General features: G+C 52.3%; 2 protein-coding genes across 4 annotated transcripts; both read left to right on the top strand.

The window, feature by feature from the left end:
- The first annotated feature begins 392 nt into the window (after window positions 1–392).
- ZNF358 (zinc finger protein 358) lies at window positions 393–3,685 on the top strand. The gene is made up of 3 exons (XM_031948352.1): window positions 393–474; window positions 944–1,073; window positions 1,493–3,685. Exons 2-3 carry the CDS (start codon window positions 980–982, stop codon window positions 3,463–3,465), a joined length of 2,067 nt encoding a protein of 688 aa, XP_031804212.1. The 5' UTR covers window positions 393–474; window positions 944–979; the 3' UTR covers window positions 3,466–3,685.
- A 103-nt stretch (window positions 3,686–3,788) lies between these two features.
- Window positions 3,789–19,256, top strand: MCOLN1 (mucolipin 1). 3 transcript variants are annotated; one of them, XM_031948354.1, is made up of 14 exons: window positions 3,789–4,942; window positions 12,307–12,506; window positions 12,873–13,040; window positions 13,177–13,342; window positions 14,119–14,224; window positions 14,556–14,652; window positions 15,804–15,903; window positions 16,048–16,154; window positions 16,340–16,489; window positions 17,245–17,346; window positions 17,610–17,732; window positions 18,053–18,259; window positions 18,728–18,861; window positions 18,954–19,256. In XM_031948354.1, exons 1-14 carry the CDS (start codon window positions 4,912–4,914, stop codon window positions 18,985–18,987), a joined length of 1,725 nt encoding a protein of 574 aa, XP_031804214.1. In that variant the 5' UTR covers window positions 3,789–4,911; the 3' UTR covers window positions 18,988–19,256. The 3 variants fall into 3 exon arrangements, with proteins under 3 accessions (XP_031804214.1, XP_031804213.1, XP_031804215.1); XM_031948353.1 differs by having other exon boundaries at window positions 18,725–18,861; XM_031948355.1 differs by lacking the exon at window positions 12,307–12,506 and having other exon boundaries at window positions 18,725–18,861.
- Window positions 19,257–19,287: the final 31 nt, after the last annotated feature.

Raw genomic sequence — 19,287 nt, 5'->3', positions numbered from 1 at the left:
GGAGGGACGCCGCTGGGGGCTGGCGCCGGGTCCGCGCGGGGTGGGAAGGCCCCGGGGGGCAGGGAGGGAGGGGACGGCGCGGGGCGGGAGGGACGGCGCGGCGCAGGGCGGGGCGGGGGCCAGGGGCCAGCGCGGGGGGAGGCGGCCGAGGAGGAGGAGGAGAAGGTGGAGGAGGAGGAGGAGGAGGAGGGGCAGGGGCCGCGGAGTCTGGAGCGCCGGCGCCGCCCGCGCCCGCGCTCGCTCGGACGGGCTGTCGGTCGGGGTGACCCTGCCGGAGCCAGCCCCGCCCCCAGACCCGCGGACCGACGGACGGCCGAGTGGAGCGGCCGGGCAGGCGGACTACAAGTCCCAGCAGCTCCCGCTCGGCTCGGGCTCGGGCTCGGGCTCGGGCTCGGACTCAGGGCGGCGGGAGGCGCCGGGCGGCTGGCGGGGCGGGCGGGCGGCAGAGGCCGGATCCCTGGGAGCGGGGCTGTGGTGAGTTCTTAATCCCAGGATTGGGGGACGAGGGGCCGGGGAAGGGCAGGAGCCGGGCCCTCAGGCCTCGAGTCCGCCGCTTCCTCTACCAAAATCTGGGCGGGGGCGGGGGGCGCGGGAGCAGCGCCTTCTCTCATCTCCGCCCCCCCCCCCCCAATCTCCCATTCCGGCCTGGGGCTTCCCGTTGGTGGTTGGCGAGGAGGGATACTCCCCGGATGGGCCCAGTTCATCTCCAGCACCTCCGGGCCTTGAAGCTAGTTCTCTTTCTTGAAGGGGGTGGGGGGGGCGGGAAACTGAGGCTCTGGGAGGGGAGTAGGGCGCTTGGAGCCTCAGGCCGGGCTCACTTCAGACCCCCGCTCTGGGAGGGAGCGCTCCCGCTCAGGGAGGGCTCCCCGGATTGCCTCGGGGACCTGGGTGGATGTTTGTGGAGCTCTCCTCCCCCTGAGCCCGGCTTTCCTTTCTTGGCCAGAGCCGTGTCCTCCAGGCTGGTGGGGTGTGCACTCGGATGGAGAGAGGAGAGGTGAAGCGACGGGGCCGGGCCCCCCGGGAGACCCTGGACAGCGACAAAGAAGACAGCTGTGTCTTAAGCCCCTTTGCAGGTGAGAGCCCGGATGGCCTGCTGGGAACCACCAGCTTTGCTAGGAGATGGAGGGAGGAAGGAAGGAAGGAAGGAAGGAGGGGAGAGGAGAGCCGGGGCAGCTAGTGATTGGGGGGCAGCCCGAACTGGGGCTTTGGGCTCAGAGGGGTCGGCTTGAAATTCCATGCCTGAAAGAGTGACCTTGAGCAAGTCCCTGCCTATCTAGCCTCAATTTCCCCATTTTTTAAAATGAAGGGATCAGGCAGGATCATCTCGAGATGCCGCCTAACTTGAACTCTTGTAATCAAAAAGTTAGGCCACTGGGGGAAGAAGGCAGGAAATCTGCGATTCCAACTCCCTGGGGAAGAATCCCTTCTATGAGTAAGAAACATTCTATCACAATTCCCTAGCTCCTGATTATCCTTTCTCTTCTTCCCACAGATGTGGTGGACAGTCCAGTCCCAGATAGAGCCCCCAGTCCAGAGGGATCTCTGGACAATACTCCCAGCCCTGAAGGCCCCTTCCCTGGCCCAGACAGGACCCCCACCCCTGAGGGCCGCTTCCCCACTCCAGAGGGTGCTCCTTCACCTGCCAGCCCCAGCACTAGTCCTGGTCCTGAGGGTCTTAAGGGCTTTACCTATTCGCCCAAAGGCCTCTCTGACCCAGATGGTGCCCCTACCTCTACTCAGTCTGGTCTCCCAGGCCAGGACAGCAACTTAAGCTCTGGGTTTGAAGGTACCCCAGGTCTGGCAAACCTAGTTCCTGGGGCAGCAGGCTCTGGCATCAGTGTTGGTGCCAGTGCCCCTCGGCCACCCAGCCCACCTAGGCCTTTCCACTGCCCGGACTGTGGGCGGTCCTTCCGTCGGAGCTCAGGGCTGAGCCAGCATCGTCGTACACACAGCGGGGAGAAGCCATATCGATGCCCTGACTGCGGCAAGTCTTTCAGCCATGGAGCCACGCTGGCCCAGCACCGTGGCACACACACTGGTGCTCGCCCCTACCAATGTAGCGCCTGTGGCAAGGCCTTTGGCTGGCGTTCCACGCTGCTGAAGCATCGAAGCAGCCACAGCGGTGAAAAACCACACTTGTGCCCACGATGTGGCAAAGCTTTCAGCCATGGCTCACTGCTAGCCCAGCACCTACGCACCCATGGTGGTGCCCGCCCGCACAAGTGTCCAGTCTGTGGCAAGGGTTTTGGGCAGGGCTCTGGCCTCCTCAAACACCTGCGTACACATACAGGTGAGAGGCCCTATTCCTGTCCCCAGTGTGGCAAGGCTTTTGGGCAGAGTTCGGCCCTCTTACAGCACCAACGCACACACACAGCCGAGCGCCCCTATCGCTGCCCACATTGTTCTAAGGCCTTTGGCCAGAGCTCCAACTTGCAGCACCACCTCCGCACGCACACTGGTGAGCGGCCTTACGCCTGCCCTCACTGCTCCAAGGCCTTTGGCCAGAGTTCTGCCCTCCTGCAGCACCTCCACGTGCACTCTGGCGAGCGCCCCTACCGCTGCCGAATCTGTGGCAAGGGATTTGGCCAGGCCTCCAGCCTCACCAAGCATCGGCGGGTCCACGAGGGTGCCCAGAGTGGTATCTATGACGGTGTCCAGGGAGGCATATATGAGGGGATGCAGAATCATGTTTTTGAGGGCAGACAAGTGGCTGACTTTGAAGCCCTTCAGGAGAATATCTACAAGGACATCCAGGAGAGTACTCAGGGAAACATCTATGAGAATGTCCAAAATGAAGTCTATGAGGTGGTCCATGATGATACCTATGAGGAAATGCAGGAGGGGGTCCAGGAAAATGCCCAGGATAATGTCTTCCAAGGTGGCCGAGATGATGTGTACAAGGGTGCCCAGAATGACGCCTATGAAGGCATCCCAGAGGAGATGAAGAAAGATGCCCAGGACGGCATCTACGGGGGTGATGGAGATGAAGTCTATGAGCGAGTCCAGGATGACGTCTACAAGGGCATCCACGAGGGCGACAAGGAGGGACTCCAGGAGGCCTCTGCCGGGGCCCCCTCCACCCGGGCTCCTGCTGCTGAGGACCATGAAGATGACTATGGTGGTGGAGACTATGGTGAAGAAATCGATGAGGATGCCACCTTTAGAGGTGCTAACTATGGTGATGAGGACAATGAAGATGACTATGGTGGTGGTGACTATGGTGACGGATTCAATGATGATACCACCTTTGGAGGTGGGGACTATGGTGACGAATTTGATGACGATGCCACCTTTGGAGGTGGGGACTATGGTGAGGAATTCGATGACGATGCCACCTTTGGAGGTGGGGACTGTGCTGAGGAGTTCGATGACGATGCCACCTATGAAGGTGGCAAGTATGATGGTGGTGATGGTGATGGCAGTGGCAATAGCGATGGCGATGATGGAGATAATGGAGATAACTGAAGTTCCCTCGCTTAGGGGCCCAGCTGGGGACAAGGGGAAGAGGCAGCGCTAGGGCCTGAGGGGTGAGGGCAGGATTGGGGAAGGGTGGGTGGGGGGTGGGACAGGGAGCCTGAGGGCTGTAGTTGGGGAAGTTTGGGTCTGGGGTGGGAGGGGAATCTGGCAATGGGGTCGAGGCATGTACTGTCCGAGGCTCATGGTGTTAGTAAAATCCTCCCACTGATGTCTTGTGGGTCCTTGTTGTGGCTGTGTCCAGATGCGCTGTCTCTGCTTGTGTGTCTGCTTGTTTTTGCTTCCTAGTTTTTCTCTGCCTTTTTCTTTGTCTTTTTTTCTTTTCTGGGTCTGATTGTCCCTTTCCTGTCTTTCTGCTTTCCCCCCACTCCTCCTTTATCTCTGTTCTTAAAGTCTCTGTCTCGGGGTGGGAAAGTCCCTCCCATCAAAGAAGACTCAGGGCCTCCACCCTGGAGGCTGGAACTGACTCTCAGCTAAATTAGTGTGGTGCCTTTGAACTAACTGTGCCTTGGAGCCTGGGGCCCTAGAGGTGCAGCTGGGAAAGACGGCCCTTTCCACTTTGGGAGATTATCTTTGGGGCAGATTGCAGCCATCGGCTGGGCCGGTGGCGTTTGCCTTTGTGCACGGAGGGATGGGGGCGCCGATAGGGTCTTGGAGCCGCACTCCCGGGGAGGGACAAAGCCCGGGGCTCTCTTCCCGGCCCCACTTATTCTTTGCTCCTTTCTCCCCTCCCCGGGAGGTCTGGAGTCCGTCTGGAGATGCAAGGATACCCTACACCCCGAGGAGCAGGGTTCCTAAAAAAGGGGGGAGGGGGTTGGCCCAGAGGCCCACCGCCCAGGCACACGATCCCCGGGGCCTGCACCGATGTGCCGGCCAGCACCGCCCGCACAGAGCGGCGGGCAAACTCATGGCACACGTGACGCTGTGAACGTGTAAGCTGGACCCGGCTCTGCGGCCCACGGGGAACACGGATGGAAGCGGATCCGGACCGGCCCTGCTTGGACGCACGGCCACACGTGGGCCCGGGGCTAGAAGCACACGCGCTCCCGGGTGCAGACACGTGGAGGGCCCCAGATCGAGAGACGTGCACGTAGGGACGTACACGCGCACACGGGCGGAGGAAGCCGAAGAAGAACGACCTCCATCTCGTCAGCCGCCGGGACAAGGGCGAGGGGCAGCCCCGCCTCTCGGTCACGCGGGAAGGGCCCGCCCGCGTCACGTGCCAGGCCTCCCTCGACCCTTCCGCTTTGTAGGCGGAAGGGGCGGGGTGTGTGTAGCGTCATCGTGCTAGCCCGCATGGGTTTCCGCATCACGTGCTGGGGGCGGGGCTTGGGTCAGCTGACGCGGCGGGTTTGAAGCCGCGCCTGGAGCGGCGACCGAAGCCGGGAATCCTCTAGTCCCAGCCGTGCGGTTCTCGCCGGCCCCGGCAGGCCCGGCATGGCGGACCCCGCGGGCCGGAGCGGCTCAGGTAAGGGGCACGGGAGCCAGGCCGAGGGCGGCAGGAGCCTCAAGCTCTCGGCGCTGGGCCCCGGACTCCGAGCTTCTCCCGCTTCGCTCAGCCGGCTCGGGGACGAGTCCCGATTCGGCCCAGAGGAGGTCGCGAGGACCCCCCCAGCCAAGCCAGGTCGCAGTTATGCGGTGCCTGCTGTGTGCCAGCCCCGCGCCGGGCCACGGACTGGCCCTGCCCTCCAGGGGCCGCTGGCCGGACGGGGCCAATCACAGACGTGCAAACTACCGGGTCCGAGCGGGCAGGGAGCCGCAGGGAGCCGCAGGGAGCCGCAGGGAGCCGCAGGGAGCCGCAGGGAGCCGGGCCCAGCCCGTGCGGGGGCCCCGGGGCTTACGGGGCGCGGGGAGGTGGGGCAGGAAGGCGAGGCCGACCCCGCGTCTCAGAGGCAGCATTGGAACTCGCGCCCCCGCTCCTCGGGCTTGTTTCCGAGCTGTCTGTGCCTCCGGGACGCCCTGCCTAGCGCAGAGTAGGAGAAGCCAGAGCGGGCTGGTGGAGGAGTTGTCTGGGATTGTCGCCCCCCCCCCCCCCCCGCCCAGCCCGTGCGGGGGCCCCCAGGGGAGCCTCCTGTAAGCGTTAAGCCGAGACTTGGACAGGGTCACGCTGCCAGGGCGCCTCAGAAACGAAGTCTGTGAGTCCCGAGTCGTGGGCGCTCCCATCTGACAACAAGGCGCTGCCCCTCTCCCAAGGCGAGCTACGCTCTCGGGGAAGAATGGCCTGGCAGGGACCGAGAAAAGGGGCTAGCGCGGGGTCCAGAACGGCGGGGTCCGAGGAGAGATCCCGGCAAAGCGACGTAGGAAAAGTTGGAAAGGGAGGCCGCGCTTCAGACGAAATGGATCAGGCAAAGCTGTGAGGAGTGGGGAACACCCGGACTGATCCTCAAAGGAAAACAACAAGGGTCCTGGAAAGCGGAGATGAAGCCTGCCTGTCTGGGGTGGGGGGTGGGGGACCCCTGCAAATAGCGGTAGGCGGGAAAGGCTTGTGGCCTGACTGCTTGAGTGGGGACTCTGTGAGGAGAGTGATATACAATAAGGCTTGGCAGCGAGGTTGGGACTAAACTACAGAGCACCGCTTCATCATCTGTTTTGCTTTATAGAACCCTTTTGGCAGACTGATGAAACCTAGGGCATCCATTCCAGAAGAAGGTTTTTAAATTATTGGAGGAAATGCTACTTTTCAGTTTGAGATGAGTAAAAAGAAAGTTGTAATTACCTATCCATGTTTGCAGATTTTTTTGAAATTTATTCACAGGTATTGGGATCTGTGGACCCCATGCTCAGAACTCTTGTCCTGGAGGGAGCTGCTGAAATTTCCTCCCGAGCAAAGGAATGACATGTTCCAATTTGTACCTTAGGAAGATTATTTTGGCTACTGAGAAGGATGGATTGCAAAGTGGAAAGATTGGAAAGAAGGAGATGAATTAAAAAAAAAAAAATCCAGATTAAATGTTATTCCGATTTAAGCTGATGATGCTGGGTGAATGTAGATGAGGGGTGGTGAGGAATTTAACAGGATTTTGCAACTGATTGTGGGTGGAGAAAAGGAAAACTTTCTCTTTCACCCATGATTTCAAGGTTTTGAAGCAGCAGGTTTAAAAGAAGAGAGAATGGCAGACAATACTGAGGTGTCCAAAAGAGACCTCCAAGTCGGACAGCCAGTCAGTCAAGTTGAAGACAAGGTCTTCTCTACCATACAGGAAGGGAGCAAGAAGAAGAAAGAACAGACACTTTGGCACTTTCCAAATTTTCTTCATATTCCTCCTCTTTCCGAATGACATTCCAGTTAAACCAGCTTCCCAAGTGTTCCCAGCCTCAGCATTCTGTCCCTAACATCTGGGCTTTTTGCACAAGCCCTCCTAACAAGACTTTCCAATTCTACCTAAGCTTTTTAGAACCCTTCATTTAAAAGGTGGCACACCTTTGAAAAGAAGTCTTTCCTGATTTCCTCAGCTATTAGGAATCTCTCCCTTCATAGTTGGCTCTTAATACTTGACTGTTGACCTGCTTTGAACAAACTCTCCTCCCTTTCAATACAGCTTTCTCCTCTCTCTCGACCTCCCAGTTTGAACAATCCTCATTCCTCTGAATTGGTTAACCAAACTCCCACACTTTTAAGCATGGGTGTCTCCCCAAGTATTTTGTCCTGAGCTTTTTGCTCTTTACTTTCAACCTTGGTGTTCTCATCTATTCTCATGAATTCAATTAACACTTCTCCATAATGACTCCCAAATTTCTAAATCCAGTGCTTCCTTCTCAACTGCCAGCTGAACATTTCAGCCTGGACTTCCTGTTGGCAAATCAAACTCAGTAGGTCCAAAGCTGAAATTCTATTTCCCCCTAAATTCACCCTTATCCCCAACTTCCTTATTTCTTTGGATGACATTACTGTCCTTTTAAACCTGCTGTTTCAAAACCTTGAAATCATGGGTGAAAGAGAAAGTTTTTCTTCTTTGCTTCAGACTGATGAAAAAGTATTTCTTTTTGCTAAGGTCAATTCTTGTTTTTAGCTTTTCTCCCAATGGCTGCTGGGTCCTTAAGGCAATTTCCCTTTGTCTCACTATTGGTTTCTTTGGGGCTGCCTACAAACATATCCAGATCTTCCCACTTTTAAAAACTTTCCAGTTGACCCCATTGTGCTCCCTCAAAGCTATTCTATAGTTCATTCTTTTCCCATTCAGAATCTTAAAAAAAAAAAAAAAAAAAATCACTGTACTTCTTTTCTTTATTTCCTCCTCACTTCTCAATCCATTCTATTCTGTATTCTTCCCTGTGATCTTAAGTATGATATCTTAATTGCAAAATCCATTTCTCAATCCTCACCCTTCTTGACCTCCAGCAGCACTTCACATTTCATACTATAGACCATTGCCTCTTTCTAAATATTCTCCCTAGGTTTTCGAGACACTGTTCTCCGGGTTCTCCTATTTGTTTAGTTACTCCTTTTACATTTTAAATTGATGTCTTTTGTTTTTACATCACTTTAATTCTAAATATATCCATCCCTTCTTTGGTACTCATTGAGGCCTCTCTTGAAATAAGGAATGAAAAAGAAACATAAAATGCAGTTTAACAAAACCAACCCTTCTGCATTGTTTTACATGTATAATATGCTATCCCTGGAAAAAGGGAGGAAGGCTTATTTTTACAAATAATAAACAGTTATATGAGGCTCCTTTGAGGTTTTGTCTTTGATATTTTCTCTTGGCAATCTTAGGTTTATTATGTATATGTATGTATATATACATATATATGTGTATATATACACACACACATACAGTGGACCTTCAGATCTATATATCTAGGTATAATCTCTCTCCTATAACTGCTATTAGATATCTCTAACTGGAAATCCAAAAGGCATCTCAAAATTCATCATGTTCAAGATATAATTCATTAACCTTTCCTACATCTACCCTTCCTCCAATTTTCTCTGTTTCTGTTGAGGGTACCCCACTCTTTTAGTCACTGAGGTCAGAAATCATCCTCCATTTTTCACTCTCTTCATCTCCAATATTTAATCAATTTTGAAATCTTTTTCTTAATTTTTTTAAATCATCAAGCAGTTATCCCCTTTTTCCTCATATGCCACTGGATGGGTGGAAACCTCAAAACAACAAAACTGAAACCCTTATATCAAATATACACAGTCAAGTGTATATTGGGCATGTCCAAAAGTAGCATTCTTCATTGGTCCTTTGAGATCATAGCTTGTTATTTCATTCATCTGAGCACTCAGGTCTCTCAAAATTGTTCAATTACAAAATGTCATAGTATAAATGTCATAGTATAAATTATTGTCCTGATTCTGCTCACTTCACTTTGACTCAATTCATACAGGTCTTCCAGGTTTTTTTGAAATAGTCTTTTTCATCTTTTCTTACAGCATAGTCTGTTACATTCTACCCTAATTTGTTTGACCGTTCCTCCATTGATGGATACCTCTTTGATTTCCAGTTCTTTGCCACTATGAAAAGAGCTATTGTAAATATTTTTGGACATGCAGAACTTTCATCTTTTGATCTCCTTGGGAAGTAAGGGGAGTATGTAGTTGTAATTGGAAGGGCACTCCTATTTTGATAGCTCCAGATTGCTCTCTCAAGCAATCATAACTGCACCAATAATGTTTTACTGCCTCTTTTTTATGAAGCCTCCGACCCTTTTTATACACTTTACCAATCTAATGGGCATGAACTGAAACTTGAGTTGCTTTAACTTGGATTTCTCTAATAATTAATGATTTGAAGCAGTTTTTCTCATGACTATATAGACAGCCTGCATTTCTTCAAGAATTGCTGATGCATTTCCTTCAACTAATAATAATAGAGTAGATGTATATGTCACTCTTATGTTTCGCAAAGGTCTTTACATATAATATCTTATTGGATCTTCTCAACAATCCTTTAAGGAGGGTGTTGTTATTATCCCTACTTTACAGATGAGGAAACTGAGGCAAACAGAGGTTAAGTGACTTGGCCAGATTTGTGTGGCTTGAAAGTGTCTAAGGCCACATTTGAACTGAGGTCTTACTGGTTCCAGGCTCAGCACTCTATCCATTGTATCTTCTGAGTGTTTATCATTTGGTAAATGACTCTTATATATTAGAAGAAGTTCCTTATATATGAGATCTTTGGCAGAGACCTTTAGGGTAAAGACACTCTCCCCTTCTCTCCCAAGGTGACTTCTGGATCAGCCTCTCATCACCTTTCCTATGGCCTTAGCCTTCTTACTGCACTGGAGGAGCCGGCTGAGCCACCTCCTGGTGTTTCCCATGCTCACATCTGTCTCTCACCTCAGAGCCTTTGCAGAGGTACTGGCACACAATAAATTGCTTGCTCCTCTGTTGGCATTTTAAGGCCATGTTTCCACTCAGGCTCTCTTTCTGGCCTTATTGCCCATTCCTTCCCTTCTTGGACCTTATGATCTAGTCAGTCTGGGCTGCATAATTGACTGTCTTCTCAACAGACTCCTTGCCTTTGAACTTGTGTCTGCTAGGTCCAGGGTACACTGCTCTGCCCCTTAGACTCCATGGTTCCCCCTCTGAGTTCAGCTCTAGTGCCACTTTCTCGTGGATTTTTCCTTATCCACAAGTGGTTGTGAAATCTTATTTCAGGTGTGTCCAACTCCATGGAACACCCAACCAAGAGGTATCATGGTTCTGTACTGTAAAAAACTGCTGAGTAAAGGGATCTGTTTTAGCCTCATTATAGTAGCAGGTGAGCAGTGAATTCAGGGTTACGCGTTTAAAAGTCTGATTTAGCAATCGTGTCAAAAGCCTTGGGAGAAAGGGGGAGCCTGGAAGCTGGGAGAACATTGAAGAAATTCTTGTCACTGTTCTGCCCTGTCCTGTCCTGTCCTGGGGGGAAGAAATGGAGGGAAGATCAAGGGAATAAGAGCTGGAGGAGAGACAATCAGACTTAACAGGTAGATTCTTGATGGCTTTTTTGAGAAGAGTTTCATTTAAGTGACAGGGTCAGAGATCAGATCACTTGAGCTCCAAAAGCAAGGACCATCTTCCCTTGTATCTCCATGCTTAGTGTGGTGTTTGGCACATAGTAAGTACTTAATGTTTGTTGACTGTGTGGCTGGTGAGGGAGTAGAGGCAGTGAGTAGAAAGACCCTTTTTAGGAATTTGTTATTGAGAAGAAGGCCTGATAAATGAAAGGGATAGTTTCTAGGTGGGACATTGATTCCCATCAGTGGTTTCCATTCTCCCTGGGAGTTTCTGCCAGCTGATGCCTTATCTGCCTGTGTAGCCCCAGACTGGAGAGGTTGAAAACATTGGAATTAATGAAGTTGTTTGTTGTAGAATCGACAGACAATTATGTAACCTTTTAAAGTGTCAGGTTTTTTTTATCTACAAAATGAGGACAATTCTTGTTTTTTTGTTTGGTTTTTTTTTTATTTTTTTTATTTTTTATTTATTTATTTTTTGCTAAGGCGACTGGGGTTAAGTAACTTGCTCAGGATCACACAGCTAGGAAGTATTAAGTGTCTGAGGTCAAATTTGAACTCGGGGCTGGTGCTCTATTCACTGTGCCACCTAGCTACCCTAATACATTTTTAAACTCAGTTCTGAGGAAAAATGATTTCCAAATCTTAAAGCACAGTGGAAATGTGATTATTTATTACTTAGCAGGAGGGAGACTGGTCAAGTCAGGGTTAAGTGCCAGAGATATGACCTGCTGGCTTTCTTGGCTTCTCTGATGATTGATCCTAGTGTAAGGGGTGGGAGGGATCACAAACATGATCCAGTCTAACTCCTTCATTTTTGTAGATGAGAGAACAGACCTAGGGAGGATAAATATGCTGAGAAGCATTCAGGGATTTCCTGGACTGAAGAAGGAGGAGGTTCTTTCTCTTATGGTGCTTATGAAAAGGATGCTGAGGGAATTCAGATGGGCTGGGCTGTCCCAGAGTGAAAGTCTGAGCTTCTTTTCTGTGAAGCTGGTCATCAGTAATAACCCTTAATGTCAGGGCTGGCCTTTTTTGTTTTATTGTTTGTTTTAATTTCAATCAGTGAAAATTCAACTTCTCCCCATCTCCCCTTCCCCTGTTGACAGTGAAAGAAATATTAACAATTTATGCACATGCATAGTGAAAGAAAACAAACCACCCCCCCCTCCCGGCCATGACCCCAACTGTATGTTTCAGTCTTCATTGTAACCTTTTTCAGGAGGTGGATGGTCTATTTTATTACGAGTCCTCTGGAATTGTTATTGGTTATTGTATTGATCAGCGTTCTTTTAAAGTTGTTTATCTTACAGTAATGCCATTATTGAATAAATTGCTTTCTTAGTTCTGCTCACTTCAGTGTGCATCAGTTTATACAAGTCATCTTTGATTTCTTTGATAGAATCCCCATAATCATTTCTTACAGCATGATATTATTCCACCAAATTCATAGACCATAATCTGTCTAGCTGTTCCTCAGTTTCTGGGTACCCTTTCAGTTTCCCACTTTTTTTGCCACTCAGATAAAAATATTTTTGTCTTTTTCTTTGTTTGATCTTTATGGGCTATAATCCCAGTACTGGTTTTACTGGGTTGCAGGATATTCTTACATTTAATAACTTTAAATTAACTGATTCGGATTTGATAAATGGACTGATACCCTATTTTCCCACAATCCCTCCAACATTTGGCATTTTTTTTTTCTTTTGTTTACTTTGCCCAGCTGAATGGATATAAGGTAGAACCTGGGAGTTCTCTCTAATACCAATAACTATATTGGTATCTTTGATTTCTTCCCTTAAAAAGTATCTTTTGATCACTTATCAATTGGAGAATGTGGAGTCACAGTTTCTGAGGGCCCTTTCCCTCCAACCCTAGAGCGAGCACCATTGCTTAGTCCCAGTTCCTGTCCTGGCTATGGGTCCCAAGGAGAGTCTCTGCATGTCAGCGAGGAGGAAGACCTGCGCCGGCGTCTAAAATATTTCTTTATGAGCCCCTGTGACAAGTTCCGGGCCAAGGGTCGAAAGCCCTTCAAGCTGATGCTGCAGGTTGCCAAGATCCTCATCGTCACCATCCAGGTGCCCCTGGGGGCCACCTGAGGGTAATGGGGGAATAAGGGGAACACTCGAAGTATGGGGAAGAGAAAGATGGAAAGGTGCACTTTTACTTAGCCCTGGTGAAATCCTTGTTTGCAGATTGTGGGCACCCATCTTACCCTTCTCCCAGGGCCGGTCTTCTCTTGTGTGTGAGGAGACTTCTTTCTCTCCTTCCCTTGCCCCTACCCCCATACCATTTTCATCCCAAACTAAAAAGGAGATGTAATTGTCTTTGGGTTGGATGTTTTCCTTTGAGACTTGGGGACGTAAAGTCGGAGCCACAGCAAGTGGGGGCAACTCTACCTCACCGTCACCCTGGCACCTCTTCTTTGCCTCCCTCCTTGGCAGCTCATCCTGTTTGGGCTCAGTAACCAGATTGTGGTGATGTTTCGAGAGGAGAACACGGTAGCTTTCAAACATCTCTTCCTCAAGGATTACACAGATGGAGCTGATGATAGCTATGCTGTCTACACTCAGGCCGACCTCAACCAGTCCATCATCTTTGCTGTGGATCAGGTATGAGGACAGAGGACGCAGATATGGCGGAAAATAAATCTGGGATTGGGGATTTTAGGGATAGGGACAGAGCTCAGGGTGGAGGGGTAATGACTCCTTTCCTTCCTACCTCTGCCACCTGTCTGCCATCTGCCAGTACTTGCAGATCCCTGAGCAGTCCCTGGGCAGATATGCCTATGTGCCAGGTGGGGGCGGCCCTGAAGCCAACGGCTCGGCCCTGGCATTGTGCCAACAATATTATCGTCATGGGCACATCGATCCTGCCAATGACACCTTTGACATCGATCCGATGGTGATCACCGGTTAGTATGGGGGGTATGGATATGAGGGGTAGAGGGAAGGAGAAGGGCTGAGACTGAAGTGGGGATCTTTCAGGAATGCCCCTGGAGCCTCCTCCCAATGCCTGGTCCCATCCCCTCCAAGGTTCACCTATTATTTTACTCTCCTGGGTTTTCCCCTCCTTTCCTTAAAGCCTTTGGCCATGGAAATGTTTCTCTACCTCCCCATGACCAAAGACAAGCAAAGGCAAAAAGATCCATCGTGACAAAAATCAAAGGGCTCTCAGGGTCTCTTTTCACCATTTTCTCCATTCCTTGGCACTCAGCTCGATCTCTTTAGTGTATGGAATCCATTCCTCTACTAATAATCCTGATAGCTTCCATCTCTGAACTACTGTGAGGCACTTTGTTCCCCACAGTCCTTTGAGGGAGGAAGTACAAGCATGAGGATCCCCATTTTGTAGAAAGGGAGAGAGATGAGTCAAGCTACTCCCCAGGGTTACCCAGCTATAAATAGCAGAGCTGGAACTGAACCTAAGGCCTGTAACCTCAAATTCAGTGTTGTTTTTTTCCCCCCCACGGAAAACATATTCCTTTGGTTCTCTGATTCTCAGAACCAATGCCCCGGAGCCCTTAGGACACAGGACCCTGAATTGCTGGCTAGTCAGTGCTGGGCTTTGGAGGCCTGGAGACTTGAAGTCCCAGTTGTGGAGCCTCTCATGGAGAGACTACTTGCCCCTTCCCTTGGAGGTAAGGGGCCGGGGCAGAGAGCCTCCACAATGCCCATCCTATCTTTCCAGATTGTGTCAGGGTGGACCCTGCCGAGCGCTATCCTCAGCCCCCAGATGAGGAGTCCCTTCTGGCCCAGGGCAGTAGCTACAAGAACTTCACTCTCAAGTTTCACAAGTAATTGCCTCCCGATCCCTGCTCCTCCCTCTGCAGGTTCTGCTCCTTTTTTCTGTGGGTCTGTGAAATGGGCCTATTGGTTGTCTTCATCTGCTGCCCCCAACCCCCTCCAAGGGATTCTGGGGGAAGGGAGGCATGTACTGACTCCAGTTGCAGATGGACTTCCTCAGGGGTGGGTCAGGAAGCCATAGTGACAAGGTCTGCAGAGCCTCCCTGACTGCTCCTCACTGCCCCGAAGAAGCAAGGCCTGTTGGGCTTTCCCAAAGGAAAAGAAGCCGGTGCTTTTCCTGTCCCGTCCCTCTCACTCCGTCTTCTCCCCTCCACCTCTCAGGCTCATCAATGTCACCATCCGCTTCCAGCTCAAGACTATCAACCTGCAGACCATTATCAACAACGAGATCCCGGATTGTTACACCTTCACTGTTCTGGTGAGCCCAGGCTCGAAGGCACGCTTTCTCTGTGCCAGCCTTGTGTTGATGCCCTTAAGTCCTGAAGGGTGGGAGGCTACTGAGTTGTGAGTTAGTGATGAGTTGTCCTTGGGATTGGAGCCAGAGTGGGCCCGGTAGAGGTCGGCATTGAAGATGGGGGACAAGTAGTAGGATGGAGTAAGGTCAGGGAGACAATACATGGGGAGCTTGGTAGGCTCCAACGAGAGTGAAGGGATCATCCTGGTTTAAAAAGGTGCTGGAACTTGGAAGCAGCAGAGTTAGGGAAGGACTGGATTTGGAGTTTTTAGGCTCCTTTCATAGCTGTATGATTCTGGGTTAACTCCTTTTTCTAAGCTTCCCCCATTGCTCTCTCTGTGAATTGCTCTGAGGGCCCTTGCAGACCTGCTCCTGCATCCTGTGACTGCCTTCACAGACCCCAGACTGGAGGGAAGGGCTGGGAAGCTGACTGTGGCTGTCTTCAGTCTGGCCTGGGGCTTGTGGGATTACCTCCAACAGGGTTTGTGCAGCATCCCTCTGGACCCTGGAGCAGGGAGAGCAGGAGGTTGAGCCTTTGGAGCCTCCTCTTTCTCTTTAGAATGGGGTCATTATTGCTTTCACTGCCACCTCACAAGTCTGTGTAGGGCTACCCTGTGATAAGAGCACTTGACCTTGTGCTGAGGCTGGGAGCCCTGGGGTGGAGTGATGATGACCCTCCCCCTCGTGCCTGGGTGATGAAGGTGGAGGCAGTTCACTGGTTTGTCTCCTGGTCAGCTTTATTGTCCTTTTCATTGATCCATTTATCATCAGTGTATATAGACAGCCAAGGGCCATTGGGGCTAGGATTAGGAAAACCCAAGTTCAGATGTGGGCTCAGATCCTCTGGGCAAGTCACTTAATTGACTTGTTTGCCTCAGTTTTCTCAGCTGAAGAATGGGGTTGATAATTAGCACTTCCTCCCAGAGTTGTTGTAAGGATCAAAGGAGATAATTGTAAAGCGCCAGCACAGTGCCCGGCACACAGGAAGCCCTTGTAACTGTTGGCTGTTGAGGTTATGACTATCATTCTGCTTCATCCTGAACTAGTTTCAGCAGGTCTTGCCCGTTTTTCAGCACCGCTCACATTTATCATCAGTGATATTCTTTTATCTCCAGATTACATTTGACAACAAAGCCCACAGTGGGCGAGTCCCTATCCGCTTAGAGACCAGTGCCCACATTCAGGAGTGCAAACATCCCAGCGTCTTTGGGCACGGTAAGACCCTGAACCTAGCCTCAGGCTTGTCCCTTCAGCTTCTTTACCATTGGGACCCTCTGCTCTCTCTGCCTTTGTCCCTTTCCTGTTCAGAGACTTGATCTCCACTTTCTTGCCTCCCACAAAACACCATATTTTCTCCAGGAGACAACCGGTTCCGCCTCTTCTTCGATGTGGTAGTGATTCTGACCTGCGCCCTGTCCTTCCTGCTCTGTGCCCGTTCCCTGCTGCGTGGTTTCCTGCTGCAAACTGTGAGATTTAGGGTCACCCTTTCTTCTTTCTCCCTAATCACTGTCTTCTGTTACTCAAGGTCTTGGGGCCACCCTCCCATCATTCATAGTCTTGGAATTGCCTCCCAAAGCAAGGATTACTGGGAAGAAGGAAGTGAATCTGGGGTCTTGGGTAGCATTTTGAAGCATTTCTCCCCATTTCTCAGGAATTTGCCCGTTTCCTGCGTCACCGCCAGGGCCATGTCTTGAGCCTGTGGGAACGGCTGGAGTTTGTGAATGGCTGGTACATTCTTCTTGTAGCCAGTGACATACTCACCATATCTGGCACCATCATGAAGATTGGCATTGAGGCCAAGGTGGGCTGGGGGACACGGCCTCCCAGTCCCAAGAAGTCAGGCAGGTCCCCTTGCTGGAGGGAGGGGAGAGCAGAAGGGGAGGAATGGCTCCTTGGGGTATGGGAGGTCGTGTAGGGAGAAGGGGAGACGGAAGTTTGCCCTCCCACTTCTAAAAGGGATAAAGGGAGTGGGGAATATGATGCATTTCCAAAGGGACCCCTATTCCTGCTCCACATGACCTTCATTAGAACCATGACAAGCCTGGAAGAGGCCATTGTCTGGGTAAAAGGTCCCCCTTTTCCTTTTGTGGGATCCAGATTCTCTGGAGACATTTCAAGTTAGGACCACCATAGAGCCCACAGTCTGTCCCCTTTTCCCAGCTAGGCTTGTGTCCCCAAGAGATCTTTGTTGCTCCTGTTCTCTAAAAACTCTACCTTGTCTTTGTCACCCTTCTTTCCCCTTGGTCGCCAAGCTTGTGAGTCAGTGTCCCTCTGGTGTCTGCTGGGTGCTCTCTCCCGTGTCTGTATGGGTCCTCTGGGGCCAGTAGACATCCTGATCACCCTCTGGGTTCCTTGGCTGTCCCCACCCTGGGCACTGCCCCCTTTCCCATCTGACTGCTCTTTTGTCTCCAAGTCCACAAGTAGGTGCACACACGCATGCATCTGCTCACATGGCACAGAATGGGGGTCAGTATGCAGGGGGATAGCCGAGGAGGCTGCTGCATCAGGCGGGGGCTGTGTACCCCGTAGAGCTGATGGAGCTCCCTGTGCCCCCAGAACTTGGCCAGCTATGACGTCTGCAGCATCCTGCTGGGCACCTCCACTCTGCTGGTCTGGGTTGGCGTCATCCGGTATCTTACCTTCTTTCAGAAATATAATGTGAGCCCAGATCCCTTCCCACCATTCACAGCATTGGCTCCTGCCCAGCCCCTTGGGGAGGGGGTGTGATTTGAAGCCAGGCCAGCACCCAACCCTTCCCTGTCTTGGGGCAAGAGAGAGATGGGAGCCCAGACTCTGCTGCCCTGGCTGTGAGGGCTGTGACCGTGGGCCCCCTGCCTGCCCTCACATGGGAGATGGGGGGAGGGGAGGGCTGGCTGGCCAGCTTTTGTGGTAGCCTTGATGGTCGCTGTGGTCTCTTCCAGATCCTCATTGCCACGCTTCGAGTGGCTCTGCCCAGCGTCATGCGTTTCTGCTGTTGTGTGGCGGTCATCTACCTGGGCTACTGTTTCTGTGGCTGGATAGTACTGGGACCGTACCACATGAAGGTGCTCATAAGGACATCAGCAGGGGAAGGAGGGCCAGGCCCTTTCCTGGGGGAAGGGGCTTTTTGGGTGGCCACTCTGCTTCTCTCTTAGGCTGTCTTGGGGTCCAGGAGAATGACCATTTAAGGGAGGACTTTGGTAGAGGATGTAAGGGAGGGAGAAATGGGACAATTGGGATCAGCTGTTGGGAGAAGAAAGGGCCCTTTAAGCTTCTCTAATTGTGGCTCTCTATCCTGGTTGTGTTTCTTTTCCCCATTCTCCCCTTCCTGCCCCCCAGTCCCAGTGGTTTTCTTTCACCCTGATTGCTCTTTGCTCTCTTCCAGTTTCGTTCCCTCTCTATGGTGTCAGAGTGCCTGTTCTCACTCATCAACGGGGACGACATGTTTGTGACTTTTGCTGCCATGCAAGCTCACAGTGGCCTGGTCTGGCTTTTCTCCCAACTCTATCTCTACTCCTTCATCAGCCTCTTCATTTACATGGTTCTCAGTCTTTTCATTGCTCTCATCACCGGCTCCTATGAGACCATCAAGGTAAGGCCCAGTTGGAAATGTCCTTGTCCCTGGCCGCCTCAGCCCTGCTCCCCCCCCCCCCCCCCCCCCCTGCTATCCTGGATCCTTCGGCCTCTGGGATGCGGAGGCCGGGCAGGAGCTACATCTCACAAGTACACCTCCCACACCCATCCGTAGAGCTTTGTGGCAGCCTCCCGGTGACTGGTGCTTGCTTATGTCTCGGGTCCTGCAGGCACACTGGGGCAGCCATCTGCTGCTGCAGGGGCACAGCCCTTTGGGCCCGAACATCCCCTTCTCCGTACACCCGAATGTGCCCCGCCCTCTGCTCGCACGCACGCTTGTGCTCCGGCTGCCCGCGCTCCGGCTGCCCGCGCTCCGGCCCCGCGCTCCGGCTGCCCGCGCTCCGGGCTGCCCGCGCTCCGGCTGCCCGCGCTGTGCCCGCGGCGGCCGCCACGCCCTCACGGCCGCCCTCCCTGCTTGTTGCAGCAGCACCAGTCGGAGGGCGAGGCCCAGGGCAGCCAGCTCCAGGCCTACATCGCCCAGTGCCAGGACAGCCCCACCTCCGGCAAGTTCCGGCGCGGCAGCGGCTCCGCCTGCAGCCTCCTGTGCTGTTGCTGCTCCAGGTACTCGGACCGGGGGTCTGGGGGGGCCCTGGGGGGGGCCCGGGGAGCTCGCCTTCCCCGCCTCCCACCCACGTCTTTTTGCTTCTTCCCAGGGAACCTGCCCAGGAAAACTTGCTTGTGAACTGACCGGCGGACAAGCTACGCGAGGACAAGATTTTAGCCCCACATGGGAGTGGACTGGACGCTTTGAGCGCCTTATTTATGGTTTTAGGGTTTGCTTTTAGGTGACTCTGGAGCCGCAGCGGGACTTCGGCCCCAGCGCAGCTGCTGGTACGGCCCCTCTCGGCTGGGCGTGGGGGGGGCGGGGCGATGGGGCCGGAACGGGCCGGGCCCGGGCCTTTTTGTAGCAGGACTAAGGGGTGCGGGGGAACAATAAAGGATGAACACGGTGTCCCCGCCATGTCTGGTTTCTGAGTCTGCGTCACG

The sequence above is a fragment of the Sarcophilus harrisii genome, chromosome 1 (genome assembly GCF_902635505.1).
Source record: "Sarcophilus harrisii chromosome 1, mSarHar1.11, whole genome shotgun sequence".
Taxonomy (NCBI): Eukaryota; Metazoa; Chordata; class Mammalia; order Dasyuromorphia; family Dasyuridae; genus Sarcophilus; species Sarcophilus harrisii.
The sequence above is the reverse complement of the archived record's forward strand: the minus strand, read 5'-3'. Positions and strand labels throughout refer to the sequence as shown.

Bases quoted from the DNA above. Each gene is read 5' to 3' on its own strand.
- ZNF358 (XM_031948352.1), top strand. From the start codon at position 980: ATGGAGAGAGGAGAGGTGAAGCGACGGGGCCGGGCCCCCCGGGAGACC. The intron at 1,074-1,492 runs GTGAGAGCCCGG...TTCTTCCCACAG, and splicing joins TGTCTTAAGCCCCTTTGCAG to ATGTGGTGGACAGTCCAGTC.
- MCOLN1 (XM_031948353.1), top strand. From the start codon at position 4,912: ATGGCGGACCCCGCGGGCCGGAGCGGCTCAG. The intron at 18,260-18,724 runs GTAAGGCCCAGT...TGCTTGTTGCAG, and splicing joins GCTCCTATGAGACCATCAAG to CAGCACCAGTCGGAGGGCGA. The intron at 18,862-18,953 runs GTACTCGGACCG...GCTTCTTCCCAG, and splicing joins CTGTGCTGTTGCTGCTCCAG to GGAACCTGCCCAGGAAAACT.